The sequence below is a fragment of the Theropithecus gelada genome, chromosome 3, assembly GCF_003255815.1.
Source record: "Theropithecus gelada isolate Dixy chromosome 3, Tgel_1.0, whole genome shotgun sequence".
Lineage (NCBI taxonomy): Eukaryota > Metazoa > Chordata > Mammalia > Primates > Cercopithecidae > Theropithecus > Theropithecus gelada.
In genome coordinates this window covers 117,138,384-117,152,269 of record NC_037670.1, presented here as the reverse complement: position 1 = coordinate 117,152,269, position 13,886 = coordinate 117,138,384, and the positions used below count along the sequence as shown (strand labels likewise).

The 13,886-nt window shown below is 35.4% G+C and overlaps 1 protein-coding gene across 2 annotated transcripts in view; it reads right to left on the bottom strand.

Moving 5' to 3' along the window:
- Positions 1-11,218: 11,218 nt before the first annotated feature.
- The window catches only part of KIAA1324L (KIAA1324 like), a 177,430-nt gene continuing 174,762 nt past the window's right edge, over positions 11,219-13,886 (bottom strand). For both annotated transcript variants that reach the window (XM_025379490.1, XM_025379491.1), the window contains one exon: positions 11,219-11,828. In XM_025379490.1, coding sequence (XP_025235275.1) covers positions 11,769-11,828 — 60 coding nt within the window. In that variant the 3' untranslated portion in view covers positions 11,219-11,768. The remainder of the gene's footprint in view (positions 11,829-13,886) is intronic.

Below are 13,886 nucleotides of genomic sequence, written 5' to 3'. Positions count from 1 at the left end.
ATTGTGGAAAACAGTATGGTGATTCCTCAAGGATCTAGAACTAGAAATACCATATGACCTAGCCATCCCATTACTGGGTATATACCCAAAGGATTATAAATCATGCTGCTATAAAGACACATGAACACATATGTTTATGGCGGCACTATTCACAATAGCAAAGACTTGGAATCAACCCAAATGTCCATCAGTGACAGACTGGATTAAGAAAATGTGGCACATATACACCATGGAATACTATGCAGCCATAAAAAAGGATGAGTTTGTGTCCTTTGTAGGGACATGGATGCAGCTGGAAACCATCATTCTCAGCAAACTGTCGCAAGAACAGAAAACCAAACACCGCATGTTCTCACTCATAGGTGGGAACTGAACAATGAGATCACTTGGACTCGGGAAGGGGAACATCACACACCGGGGCCTATTATGGGCAGGGGGGCAGGGGGAGGGATGGCACTGGGAGTCATACCTGAAGTAAATGACGAGTTGATGGGTGCTGACGAGTTGATGGGTGCAACACACCAACATGGCACAAGTATACATATGTAACAAACCTGCACGTTGTGCACATGTACCCTAGAACTTAAAGTATAATAAAAAAAAATTATCAAACAGAAATCATAATTGCTGAGGAATACTACAGCTGAATTGAAAAAATTCAATAGAGGGATTCCATAGCAAAATAGATCAAGAAGAAGAAAGGATCAGCAAGAACTTGCACAATCTGAGGAGCAAAAAGAAAAAAAAATTAAAAAGAGTGAGGATAGGTTAAGAGACTATGGGGACACCATCAAGTGTAAAAACTTGCAGATTATTGGTGTACCCAAAGGAGAAGAGACAGAGAAAGGGAAAGAAAACATATTCAAAGAAATAATGGGAGAAAACTTCCCAAGCCTGGGAAAACAAATAGAAATATAGATCCAGTAAGTCCAAAGGATACCAAATAAACTAATCCAAAGAAACCCACACTGAGACACATCATAATCAAAAGTTGAACACAATATATTTTAAAATAACTTTAAACGTGTAATTGGATTATTTGTGACTAAAAGGGTAAATGCTTGAGGGGGTGGATACCCCATTGTCCATGATGTGCTTATTTTACATTTCATGCCTATATCAAAACATCTCATATACCCCATAAATATATATATCTACTATGTACTCACAAAAATTAAAAATAAAATAAAAGTTAAAGACAAAAACAGAGTGCTGAAAGCAGCAAAGGGAAAGTGATTTGTTACATACAAGGGAACCTCCTCCAGATTATCAGGGGATTTTTTTAGCACATATCTTGCAGACCAGAATGGAGTAGAATGATATTCAAAATGCTGGAAAAAAATGTCAAAAATACACTACTCAGCAATCTTATCTTTCAAAAATGACAGGGTGATAAAGACTTTCTAAGACAAACAAAAGTTAAGAGTTTCTCACAATTAGAACTACCTTACAAGAAATGCTAATAGGAGTTCTCCCAGGTGAAGGAAGAGGATGTTAATTAGTAACATGAAAAAAATATGAAACTATAAAACTCATTGGTAAAGATAAGTCCATTGTAAAATTCAAAACCCTCTAATACGGTAATAATGGTGGGTAAACTATTATATCTCTAGTACAAAAATTAAAAGGCAAAACTATTAAAAATAACTAAAGCCACAATAATTTGTTAAAGATAAAAACTATTTTTAAAAATACAATTTATTATATCAAAAGCATGAAAGTTGGCAGAAGGGAAAGTAAAAGTGTATACAATCAAATTTATATTTTATCAGCTTAAAATACACCATGATAAGATGTTTTATAAAATCCTCAGGGTAATCACAAAGCAAAAGTCTCTAATACATACACAAAGCCAAAAGAAAGGATGCAAAGCATACCATTATAAAAGTTCTCAAATCACAAGGGAATAAAGTAATAGATGATGAAAGGAACAAAGAACCTACAAAACAATGAACAAAATGGTAGTAGTAAGTTGTTATCTATCAGTAATTACTTTGAATGGAAATGGATTAAATTCCCCAATAAAAAGGCATAGAGTGGCTGAATGGATTAAAAAAAATAAGACCCAAGTATATGCTGCCCACAAGAAACTCACTTCACCTTAAAAGAATATTCATAAATTGAAAATGAAGGAATGGAAAAAGATATTCCAAATAAATGGAAACAAAAAGAGAGCAGTGATAGCTATACTTATTTCAGACAAAATGAACTTTAGGCTAAAAATTGGAAAAAGAGACAAAGAAGGTCATTATATAGTGATGAAGGTGTAAATTCATCAAGAGGATATAACAATTATATATGCACCCAACATCAGAGCACCTAAAAAAAATACATATATATATGTATAAAAATATATATGTATATGGGCCGGGCGCGGTGGCTCAAGCCTGTAATCCCAGCACTTTGGGAGGCCAAGACGGGTGGATCACGAGGTCAGAAGATCGAGACCATCCTGGCGAACACGGTGAAACCCCGTCTCTACTAAAAAATACAAAAAACTAGCCGGGCGAGATGGCGGGCGCCTGTAGTCCCAGTTACTTGGGAGGCTGAGGCAGGAGAATGGCGTAAACCCGGGAGGCGGAGCTTGCAGTGAGCTGAGATCCGGCCACTGCACTCCAGCCCGGGCGACAGAGCGAGACTCCGTCTCAAAAAAAAAAAAAAAAATATATATATATATATGTATATGTATATTTTTATACAATATATGTATAAAAATACATATATATGTGTGTATATATATATAAAGCAAACATTAAGAGATCTAAAGGGAAATATAGATTGCAACAGAGTAATAGTAGGAGATGTCAATACCACACTTTCAACATCAAACAGGTAATCCAAAAAGAAAATCAATAAGGAAACACTGGACTTGAACTACACTTTAGACCAAATGGACTGAAAAGACATATACAAAACACTTCATCCAACAGCAACAGAATATACATTTTTACCAAGTGTACATGGAATACTGATCTTATGGGTCATATTCTAGGCTAGATCATATATATTAGGCCAAAAAATGTGTCTTGACAAAAGATACTTCAAGTATCTTTTCTGACTAAAATAGTATGAAACTAACAATCAATAACAGGAAGAATAACAGAAATGTAACAAATAAGTGGAAATTAAACAATATGCTCCTGAACAACTATTGGGTCAAAGAAGCATTTAAAAGGGAAATTTAAAAATACCTTGAGGCCCAACGCAGTGGCTCATGCCTATAATCCTAGCACTTTGGGAGGCCGAGGCAGGTGGATAGCTTGAGCTCAGGAGTTCGAGACCAGCCTGGGCAACGTGGTGAAACCCCATGTCTACAAAAAATACAAAAACAGCTGGGTGTGGTGGTGTGCATCTGTGGTCCCAGCTACTTGGGAGGCTGAGGTGGGAGGATTGCTTGAGCCCAGGGAGTGGAGTTGTAGTGAGCTGAGACTGCACCACTGAACTCCAGCCTGGATGACAGAGTGAGACTCCATCTCAAAAATAATGATAATAAAGAAATAAAAATATATCTTGAGACAGACAAAAATGGAAACACAATATACCAAAACTTAAGGGATGCAGCAAAAGCAGTTCTAAGAAGGAAGTTTGTAACAATGAACACCTACATCAAAAAAGAAAAAAGATCTCAAATAAATAACCATGTTACACTTCAAGGAACTTAAAAACAAAACAAAACAAAAACCCTAAGCCCAAAGTTAGCAGAAGGAAGAAAATAACAAACATTGAGAAGGAATAAATGAAATAGAGACTAGAAAAACAGTAGAAAAAAATTTAGGAAAGCTAAACAAAATTGACAAACCCTTACTTAGGCTAAGAAAAAATAGATAAGACTCAAATAAATAAAATCAGAAATAAAAGAGGAAATCTTAAAACTGATAACACAGAATACAATGGATTTTAAGAGGCAACTATGAACAATTAGACATGAACAAATTGAACAATCTAGAAGAAATGAATAAATTCCTAGAAACATATAACCTCCCAAGACTATATCACAAAGAAATGTGAAATCCAAACAGACCAATAATGAGTAAAGAGATTGAACCAGTAATTTAAAATCTATCATCAAAGAAAAGTCCAGAACCAGATGGTTTCACAACTGAATTCTACCAAACATTTAAGGAATTAAGTTTCAGTTATTTCTCAAACTCTTGCAAGAAAACAGAACAGGAGGGAATATTTTCAAACCCTGTACTATAAAGCCAGCATTATCCTGATACTAAAGCTGGAGAAGGACATTACAAAAAAAGAAAACTACAGGCCAATATCACTGATGAACATTGATGCAAAAATACTCAACAAAATACTAGCAAACCATATTTCACAATATATTAAAAAGATATTTTACTATGATCAAGTAGAATTTATCGCTGGAATGCAAGAATGATTTAAAGTAGGCAAATCAATAAATGTGATTCACTATATTAACAGAATAAAGGACAAAAACCATATGATCATCTCAACATATGTTGGAAAAAAATTAGAGAATTAAAAAATATTCCTCAACACAATAAAAGTCATATATGACAAACTCACAGCTAACATCATACTCAACAGTGAAAAAGTAAAAGGCTTTTTCTTTGTGATAAGGAAAAAGACAAAGATGGCCACTCTCAACACTTCTGTTCTACATAGTACTGGAAAATGCTAGTTAGAGCAATTATGAAAAAGAAAGAAAAGGCATCTCAACAGGAAAGGATGAAGTGAAAGTATCTCTATTTGCAGATGAAATGATCTTACATATAGAAAATCCTAAAAACGCCACCAAAAAAACTATTAGAACTGATAAATGAATGCAGTGAAGTTGCAGGATACAAAATCAACTTATAAAAATCAGTAGTGTTTCTATATACTAATAATGAGCTATCTAAAAAAAGAAATTAAGAAAATAATTCCATTTACAATAGCATGAAAAATGTGAAATACTTAGGAGTAAATTTAGACAAGGAAGTAAAGGATGTTCATAGTGAAAACTACAGAACATTGAAGAAAAAAATTGAGGATGGCACAAATAAATGGAAAGATATTCTGTGTTCATGGATTGTAAAAGTATTGTCAAAATGTTCATACTACCCAATGCGATTTACAGATTTGATGCAATCCTCACTAAAATTCCCATGTCATTCTTCACAGAAATAGGAAAAAAAAAAAATTCTAAAATTTGTATGAAACCACAAAAGACTATCCAAAGAAATCTTGACCAAGAAGAACAAAGTTGGAGTAATCACTCTACATGATTTCAAAATATAGCACAAAACTGTAGTAATCAAAATGGCAGGGTACTGGCATAAAAACAGGCACATCAGCAAACGGATTAGTATAGAGAGACTATTAACAGAAATAAAATCACACACCTCCAGTCTTTTACTTTTCAACAAAACTGCCAAGAACACACCATGAGGAAAGGACAGTCTCTTCAACAAATGGTGTAGGGAAACCTGGATATCCCCACACAGAAAAATGAAACTAGGCTTTTATCTCACCTCTTATACAAGAATCAACTCAAAATAGAGTTAAAAAAAAAAACATAAATTTAAGACATGAAATTGTAAAACTGCTAGAAGAAAGCATGGAGGGAAAGTTCCTTGACACTGGTCTGAGCAGTGATTTCTTGGATATGATCCCGAAAATATAGGCAATGAAAGTAAAAATAGATAAATTGTATTGCATCAAATTAAAAGCTTCTGCACAGCAAAGGTACAATTAATACAGTGAAGAGAAAAATCACAGATTAGAAGCAAATATTTGCAAAGTATTCATTGAATAGGGGTTAACATCCAAAATATGCAAGCAATTCAAACTACTCAAGAAGAAAATAACCCTATTAAAGAATGGACAAAAGACTTGAATAGACATTTCTCAAAAGAAGACATACAAATGGCCAATATACTCAATATCTCAAATTATAAGGGAAATGCAAATTAAAATCACAATGAAATATCACCTCACACCTGTTGGCCTGGCTATTAGCAAAAGGATGAAAGACAAGTGTTGGTGAGGATGTGGAGAAAAGGAGAACTTTGGTAGTATTGTAAGTTAATATAGCCATTTTAGAAAACAGTATGGAAGTTCCTCAAAAAATGAAAATTAGAATTACCATATAATCCAGCAGTCAGTCCCACACAGGGTATATGCCTAAAGGAAATGAAATCAGTACGTCAAAGAGATATTTGCACTTCCATGTTTATTGCAGCAGTATTCACAATAGCCACAATATGTAAACAACCTAAGTGCCCATCGATGGATAAATGGATTTTTTAAATGTGATACATATGCACACAAGACACACACACACACACACACACATATGAAATACTATTCAGCCTGTTTTAAAAAATAGAAAATTCTATCATCTGTGACAACATGGATACACCTACAGCATGTTAAATGAAATAAGGCAAGCAAAAAGAGACAAATACCATAGATTTCACTTATATGTGAAATCTAAAAAAGTCAAAGTTATAGAAGCAGGGAGTAGAATAGTGGTCCCCACAGACTAGAGGGGGGTGAACCAGAAAGGAGAGAAGTTGGTCAACAAGTAGAAAGTTTCAGTGAGATAGGAGAAGTTCTGATGTTCTATTGCACAGCACGGTGACTATAGTATAGTTAATAATAATGTATTGTATATTTCAAAATGGGTAAAAGAGATTTTAATGATTCTCACCACCAAAAATGATAAATATTTGAGGTGATGGGTAAACTAATTAGCCTGCTTTCATCATTCCACAATGTATACATGTATCAAAACACCACATTGTACCCCTTAAGTATATGCAATTGCTTTGTAAGTTAACAAGAAACTTAAAAAAAATCAAAACCTTACTACATGCTTGATTTTCTATGGCATTTTTGAGTGTTTACAGCTTCTGAGGTGTTCCATTTTCCTCTCCAGTTTAAATATTAGATTTTCCAGCCTGCTCATGTTTATCACGGTAACATAAAATGGTCCTTATTTTTAAACTGTGAGGCCAGCTGGCTTGTAGACCACACAAAGGAGAGATTGAGAGAGTGGTTGAGAAAGGAGGTAATTTATCCAGTGTACCTTCAGTCTTTAGTTCTGCGCTTTCTCTCAGCAATCCCCGCTTTATTCACCCACCCACCATGATAGCTTTGGGCCCCAGAGTTCTTTAGTCAAGCGCTGTGAGCATGGAGAAGCCAAGAAAAGTGAGGTGCCAGGAAGATAGAACACCAACATGGATTATAACCACAGCTCTACAAAGGCAAAGCCTATGAACAAGGCAATTATCACTCCTGCTCTGTGATAGGTTTACATGTGCATAATTCCCACTAGTTTAATGCTTTTATTTGAAAAGCAATCAAAGGTAATCTGAAATCAGTCATCTAAGATAAAGAAAACATTGCCCCTCTAAGCCAAATTTACCAATATCCACATGCATCATTAATAAGATGAAGAAAATTTCAGCAAATTAAAAGCCTTACTGGGACCATTTGTTCAAGGAAATTGATCTGTTTCTTGAAGCACCAGTCACTAAAGGAATCCTAAGTGTCTTTTGCAGCTTAATCAGTCTTAAAATAGGATTGTTGGCAAATGTATAAGGATTGAAGTGTGCCCTGACTAAACAAATGCAAACAGACGAAGAAACTCTTCAGTGCTGGGGCTGGAAAACCTATGCTGACGCTACTTTTATGCATCAACATTCCCTACTTCCATATGGTTACTTTAAATGAAACTGTATTTAAGACTGAGTATCTCCAAATTCAGTTACCTTAGCAGTGAATATTATCTAAACCCCAATGAGAAAAGGCTTTTAAATCAACCTTGCTAATTTACTTTTAACCAATTCACTGCTTTAATTTTATCCTTTGCCAATCAATATCCATAATGGAGTCCCAGAACTACAAGGACAACTCAGGAGAGTATCTGGCTTTGTATCGGGTAAGTGATTAAATCATCAAGTGCACGTGATGAGCTATTTTCTTTTTGAACAACTCTGAAGACTTGACAAACTTTTTAGGTGGTAAGCTTCTAAAGGGAAAAGAACCTGTGTGCAAACAGATTCTTCTGAATAGTGTGTGGTAGATTACAGTCATCTAAACCAGGGGTCAGCAAACTGTAACCGTTTGGCCAAATCCTAGCTCATCACCTGTTTTTGTAAGACCCGAGAGCTAAGAATGCTTTTACATTTTTAAATAGTTAGAAACACATCAAAAGATTTCATGATACATGAAATTTAAATAAAACTCAAATTTCAGTGTCCATAAATAAAGTTTTATTGGAATGCAGCCACGCCCATCCATTTACATTTTGTATGTGGTTGCTTTCATATTACAATGACAGAGTTGAGTAAATGCAATAGAGCTCACATGCCCTGCAAAGCCAAAAATATGTACTATCTGACCCTTTACAAGAAAAATGTTTGCTGGGCTCTGATCTAGACAAGTGTAATCATAATAGCGATTAATATCAATTATAAGAGTAAATATAATTCTTTTTTCAACTATTCATTCCCATCTTAAAGTTTTACTGCCTTCATTTGTGATTCTAAAAGGAACTCATGTAAAAATGTTAAATCAAAATAAGTAAAATCCAGCAAGAGAATAATCTGTAGCCAGTTACTATGAAGGTGAATTCCATTTTAGCTTTGAAGGAATGAGTCAGGTGCTGAGATTTCTAAAAGTTTACTCCCCTAAGGACATTTTCTTTGTGGCAAACTTAGTTTAGAAGTTGGGCCTGTCAACTGCAATCATATTCATGATTACTATAAACAGATATGAGGGAGATTTAGTTTCTCTGAAGATCAATTCTATATACTCTTAGTGTACAAAGATAAATGTGAGCAGTACACTAACTTTAAACATGGCTAATGAAGTCATCTGCCCACAGCAACCCCCAGAGAAATTTATTTCCATGAGGAAGAGAGAAATTATGTACACATTAGCCTCCCATTAGAAATGACCATGTGCCACAGGAAGTCGTTCTATTGACAGACATCAACTGAGAGTTGGCCAGATGAGTCTTGAAGAAGCAGTCAATCATGACCCACTTGGGGACCTGGAGACCCCAGATGCTAACGACTGGACCCAAGCAATTCTTCTACTTAATCCAATTTAAACAACTTTTTTTCTTTGGGAAGAAAATAAGGACAGACATCTACACAAAAATACTAAGAAATATTTTTAATCCTAGAAAGGATGTGATTACTAGTAACTAAAGAGGGGAAAAGTCAACAATAATGAAATTCAGGTTTTTTAATTCAGTGAACATATATCGAAATGCTCAATGTTGTTAAATGACATAATATAATTTATCATAGAAGACATGTTCTCATCCATTGGAAAATTGATTTAAATACGTTTTGACGAGTGCTAATAGATGTTATAGGCAACAGTTGACTTAATGAAGTAGTTAAGGCTTCAAAATTGTGCCTTTTAGAAAAATAACAAATAACTTCTTCTACCACTTAGGGGGGAAAAGGAACAAGTGTTAATTAAAAGTCACAGAAACATGATTAATTTGTTTATTCCTTTCAACATTTCACTGAGGCCAGGCATAAAACTAAAGGGAACTTTATAGCCAGGATTGGTCTAAATATTTTCCCCATAATATGTTTTCCATCATACTTCTTCAGTGCTTGAAATAAAATGACAAACCACTGGGATCCAAAGGAAAAAGTCAGCTCCTTCCCAAAGATGGGACTGTGCTGATGAAATACATTTAATATCTAAAATTAGAAGTAAAATAAATAAATTCTTCAATATCAACTACATTTTCAGAGTTCATTAAAATTTAAGGCATTTTTGACATGTCAGAGATTTTAGTCCAGTGACAGGAGAAGAAAGAAGCTACCTGGGAGCAAATCCCAATTATCTCTATGGCTTGGAACATACATATTGAACACAGTGGAAGATGAGGAGGAAGGTGACAGGTGTCTGTGGAAGTTTTCTCACTCTGTCCAGCTTTGCCAAGGTTCCTCTGAAAGGGTTCATTTCAAATGTATTTTCATTCTTCTGTTTAAATTTTGATCAAAATGGTTAAATTTTGATCAAAATTTTGATCAAAATGCTCATCAGCACTCTGTTGGCGGGATAAAAATGAGGAATGCCAACATAATGTCTTCTTTATAAGAACATTCAAGAAATTAAATGCAAAAAAAAGGTTTATGCAAACTGACACCCTCCCTGAATCCTACAGGAAACAATGACAACCTCACCTATACTCATATTTGCAACAGCAGAGATATACACAAAACATTCATTCAATAATAACAGAATGGTCTAGTGTATTACCAGTCAAATAAACACAATTATTCATTTTTCTCCCATTTTCCACAAAAATAAAGACACCACCTTCAGACACAAAGTTTCAAGTCATACTTCGTTGAAATGCTTGGGGCAAATCATTTCCCTACATATGTGTCCTGCCTTTCTCAGCCAATCACAACTTTTAAAAAAAATCTTCATTAAGGTCTGTAAAGATTACTGTTTATTGGAAATAAATAAGAGCACCTTAGATCAGCAATGACCAGGAAACCCCCCTCTTTCTCAGTTTTAAATCAACTAAGGTTTACACAAAATTGGTCAAATCCAACTTCATTCATACTTCCTTCAACAAATAATATCCAAGTTGTGCTAATACCAGCAGCCTACCATAGAAAGTATCACAATGATCTGGATCACTTTTGAATAAGAACAATAATTATTTCATAACTGCTTATGGAACAACCACATTCTTATTATGAATACAATTATATGTAATTTTTCAAAACTGAATTCCTGCCTTATTGGATTTTCTAAGAAAGTCATCATCCTCAAAGTCTTGAGCAGAAAAATAACCATATAACCTCTGGTGCTTGACATAGAGCAAAAGTCCCCCTGACATTTTCTGGAGACCATGAAATTATCCCAGTATTTCATACAGTCATCTGTACTTACAGACAAACCATCTCACTTTCTTCTTCATGATTTTGCCAGTGATTTGATTGACAAGCTTTCCTATTTACTTTAATTATACTTTGAGCACTACATAAACTGTTTTAAGTTATTTGACTTCTACAATACTAGCAGCTAGTTTGCACTGACAGAGAATTAGGGTTTCTCATTACCTTTCCTACTTTTTTGTTTTTTAGTTTCCTTCAAACTTTCAGTCAAGCCCTTCTTACTAGTTCCAACAAGGATGGAATTTCAAAGGCAATTATAAATCTAGATAACCCCAGCATATGCTAACTCTTCCTGAAATTTAAATCAAGAGAAGATACCCTATGGAAAAATGAAAAATTTATTGTCTTCATTGCTCATGATTTTTTAGTAGAAAAGCTGTTTTAAGGTCAGGAAAATAAATAATGGGAAAAATACACCTTAAAAAAATTTTAATTTTCCCCAAAATATAAACAAAGAAAAAACATAAATTGGATCATAATGCATATGCTCACATGTGCCCTCCAAATCACACTTGTTATGTAGACATTATAAAGAATAAAAGTTACCCATTAATTATATGGCATGCATCAGCAGTGCATTGGTGGGCTTAAACTTGGTTTTCAGTTACGTGTATATACAGATAAATCTCTTCCTGAGTTGAGCTTCATCTTCAGTTGAGACCCAAATCATTTGCTTTCTTTTATTTGGCAAGGTACTTGACCATGTGATAAGGCAATCAAATGTTTCAATCTCCTTCCCTTTTCGGCGGCATGGCCCTCCTCTGTGAGATCACCAATGTGACAGGTATGAGGACAGACCCTAAAATATGGTCCTGTAAAACTAGAGCAGGTTTCTTTGTTCATTAGTCTCAAGGCTACAGCACTGTCTCTTCATATATTTGGGGATCTTGAGGTTTTCAGTTGAACAGATTCAAAATGGTCTTCTTTTTCCTAAGAAAAAATATTAAAGACAAAATCAACTCACTGAAATTCTCGTAAGATTTTAGGATCTTACATGTCCTGAAGGAAAGTTCCAGAAATCATTTTAATCTATCTAGGTGCCACTTGTGATTAGGATTTTACAGTTAAAATTGGATGGCAGATATAAAACAAGTAGCATGCCTACCCTGAAGGGCACTTTTGATGTCCAAGAGATAAGACACACAAATTCAAAATAGAAGCAAACCGTTGATTGCAATAGATACAAAAAGATGTAGCTGTGATTCCTGCAAAGAAACCACTGAGACCCTTCCTGAGGGCATACCTGACCTGAGTGCTGAAATCAGTGACCTAGCCATGCTAATTGTGGGCAAAACAGAACTGACAAACTAAATGTTTTCAAGATAATATAGGCTGAATAATAAGAAAAAGGACAGCAGAAATAAATAAGGAGAATGCCAGTAAGACATTAGATCAGTTGAGTTCACTAATGTTTTAGGAAAATTTTTTAGGTAGATGCCTATTAAAGATATTAAACAAGTCATCTTTGATAATAGGTCAAAAATTTCACTCAAATGTATCATTGCTGGCATTACATAAAACATTCAAAATATAGACTATTAAAATAAATTCATTTTCTTTAATGAGGAAAGGAGAAAGAAAAGGTGGGATTTCTTCCAACCTTTTATTGTATTTTTGAGATGGGGTCTCTCTCTCTCTGTCGCCTAAGCTGGAGTACAGCGGTGCAATCTCAGCTCACTGCCACCTTTGCCACCCAGGCTCCAGCAAGCATGGCATTCCTTCCTTCCTTCCTTCCTTCCTCCCTCCCTCCCTCCCTCCCTCCCTCCCTCCCTCCCTCCCTCCCTCCCTCCCTCCCTCCCTTCCTTCCTTCCTTTCTTTTTTTTTTTTTGAGTCAGAGTTTCATTCTTGTTGCCCAGGCTGGAGTACAATGGCATGATCTTGGCTCACTGCAACCTCTGCCTCCCAGGTTCAACCAATTATCCTGCCTCAGCCTCCAGAGTAGCTGGGATTATAGATGCCCGCCACCACGTCCAGCTAATTTTTTGTATTACTAGTAGAGACGGGGTTTCACTATGTTGGCCAGGCTGGTCTCGAACTCCTGTCCTCGTGATCTACCCACCTTGGCCTCCCAAAATGCTGGGATTACAGGCATGAGCCACTGTGCCTGACCACCTGACAAATTTTTATATTTCTTTGTAGAGATGACATTTTGCCATGTTGCCCAGGCTTCTTCCAATCTATTAATTGTTAGAGAAAGCTTTCTGAAGGCTGCTGGAATGGGATAGGGAGACTATGCTAATACAAAGAGTAAAAATGAAGAGAACTATGATTATTTTTTAAATAAATGAAATAAGAGGCCAATCAGTCTCATATGCAAATAGATGTATGTCTAAAGTAGAATAGTGACATGAGAAGATAATAGGAAGTCGACAAGCTGTCAGGAAGGATAAGTTTGCTTTTGTGTTTGCTTTCATTTGGGTGGATAAATCCAAGAGCTTTAGGGCTACAGGGACAGGGTTATAGAAAAACGTCATAGCATACACACCAACATATCACTTTTTCCCTGCCTCTGCTGAGCTGACAAGCCTCTAGAAGAGCAGACTGTGGATCTCCTTGGTTCTCCTACTGACTGGCTCTGCAAGAACTGGCCTGAGATCTCACGTTTAACAGCCTTAACAATCTTTTAGAATAATGATTAGCAGTTGAAATATTTATTAAGCACTGTCTCTGTTGCAGGACCACGACTAGACTTTAGGGATACAAAGATGAGTACAGCAAAATGTCTTCCCTCAAGGAGCTCATAGGAAATTAAAGGAAAGAGCTCTAGGGTATCAGCCATAAACTCAAAAGAAAACATGAGATTTCTGCAGCGTTAGCTTGAGAAAATTTGATTCAACATCATGTTGTGGGGAGGGAAGGGAGAGACCTGTTGGTTATCTTCGAGGTAATATTTAATGTAAAACACTGAAAACCCTTTATAAAATCATTTTGAGATAATAGGGCTTTAATAGCCATGTCCTCTGCATTCGCATGGAATTGTGCTCCTAT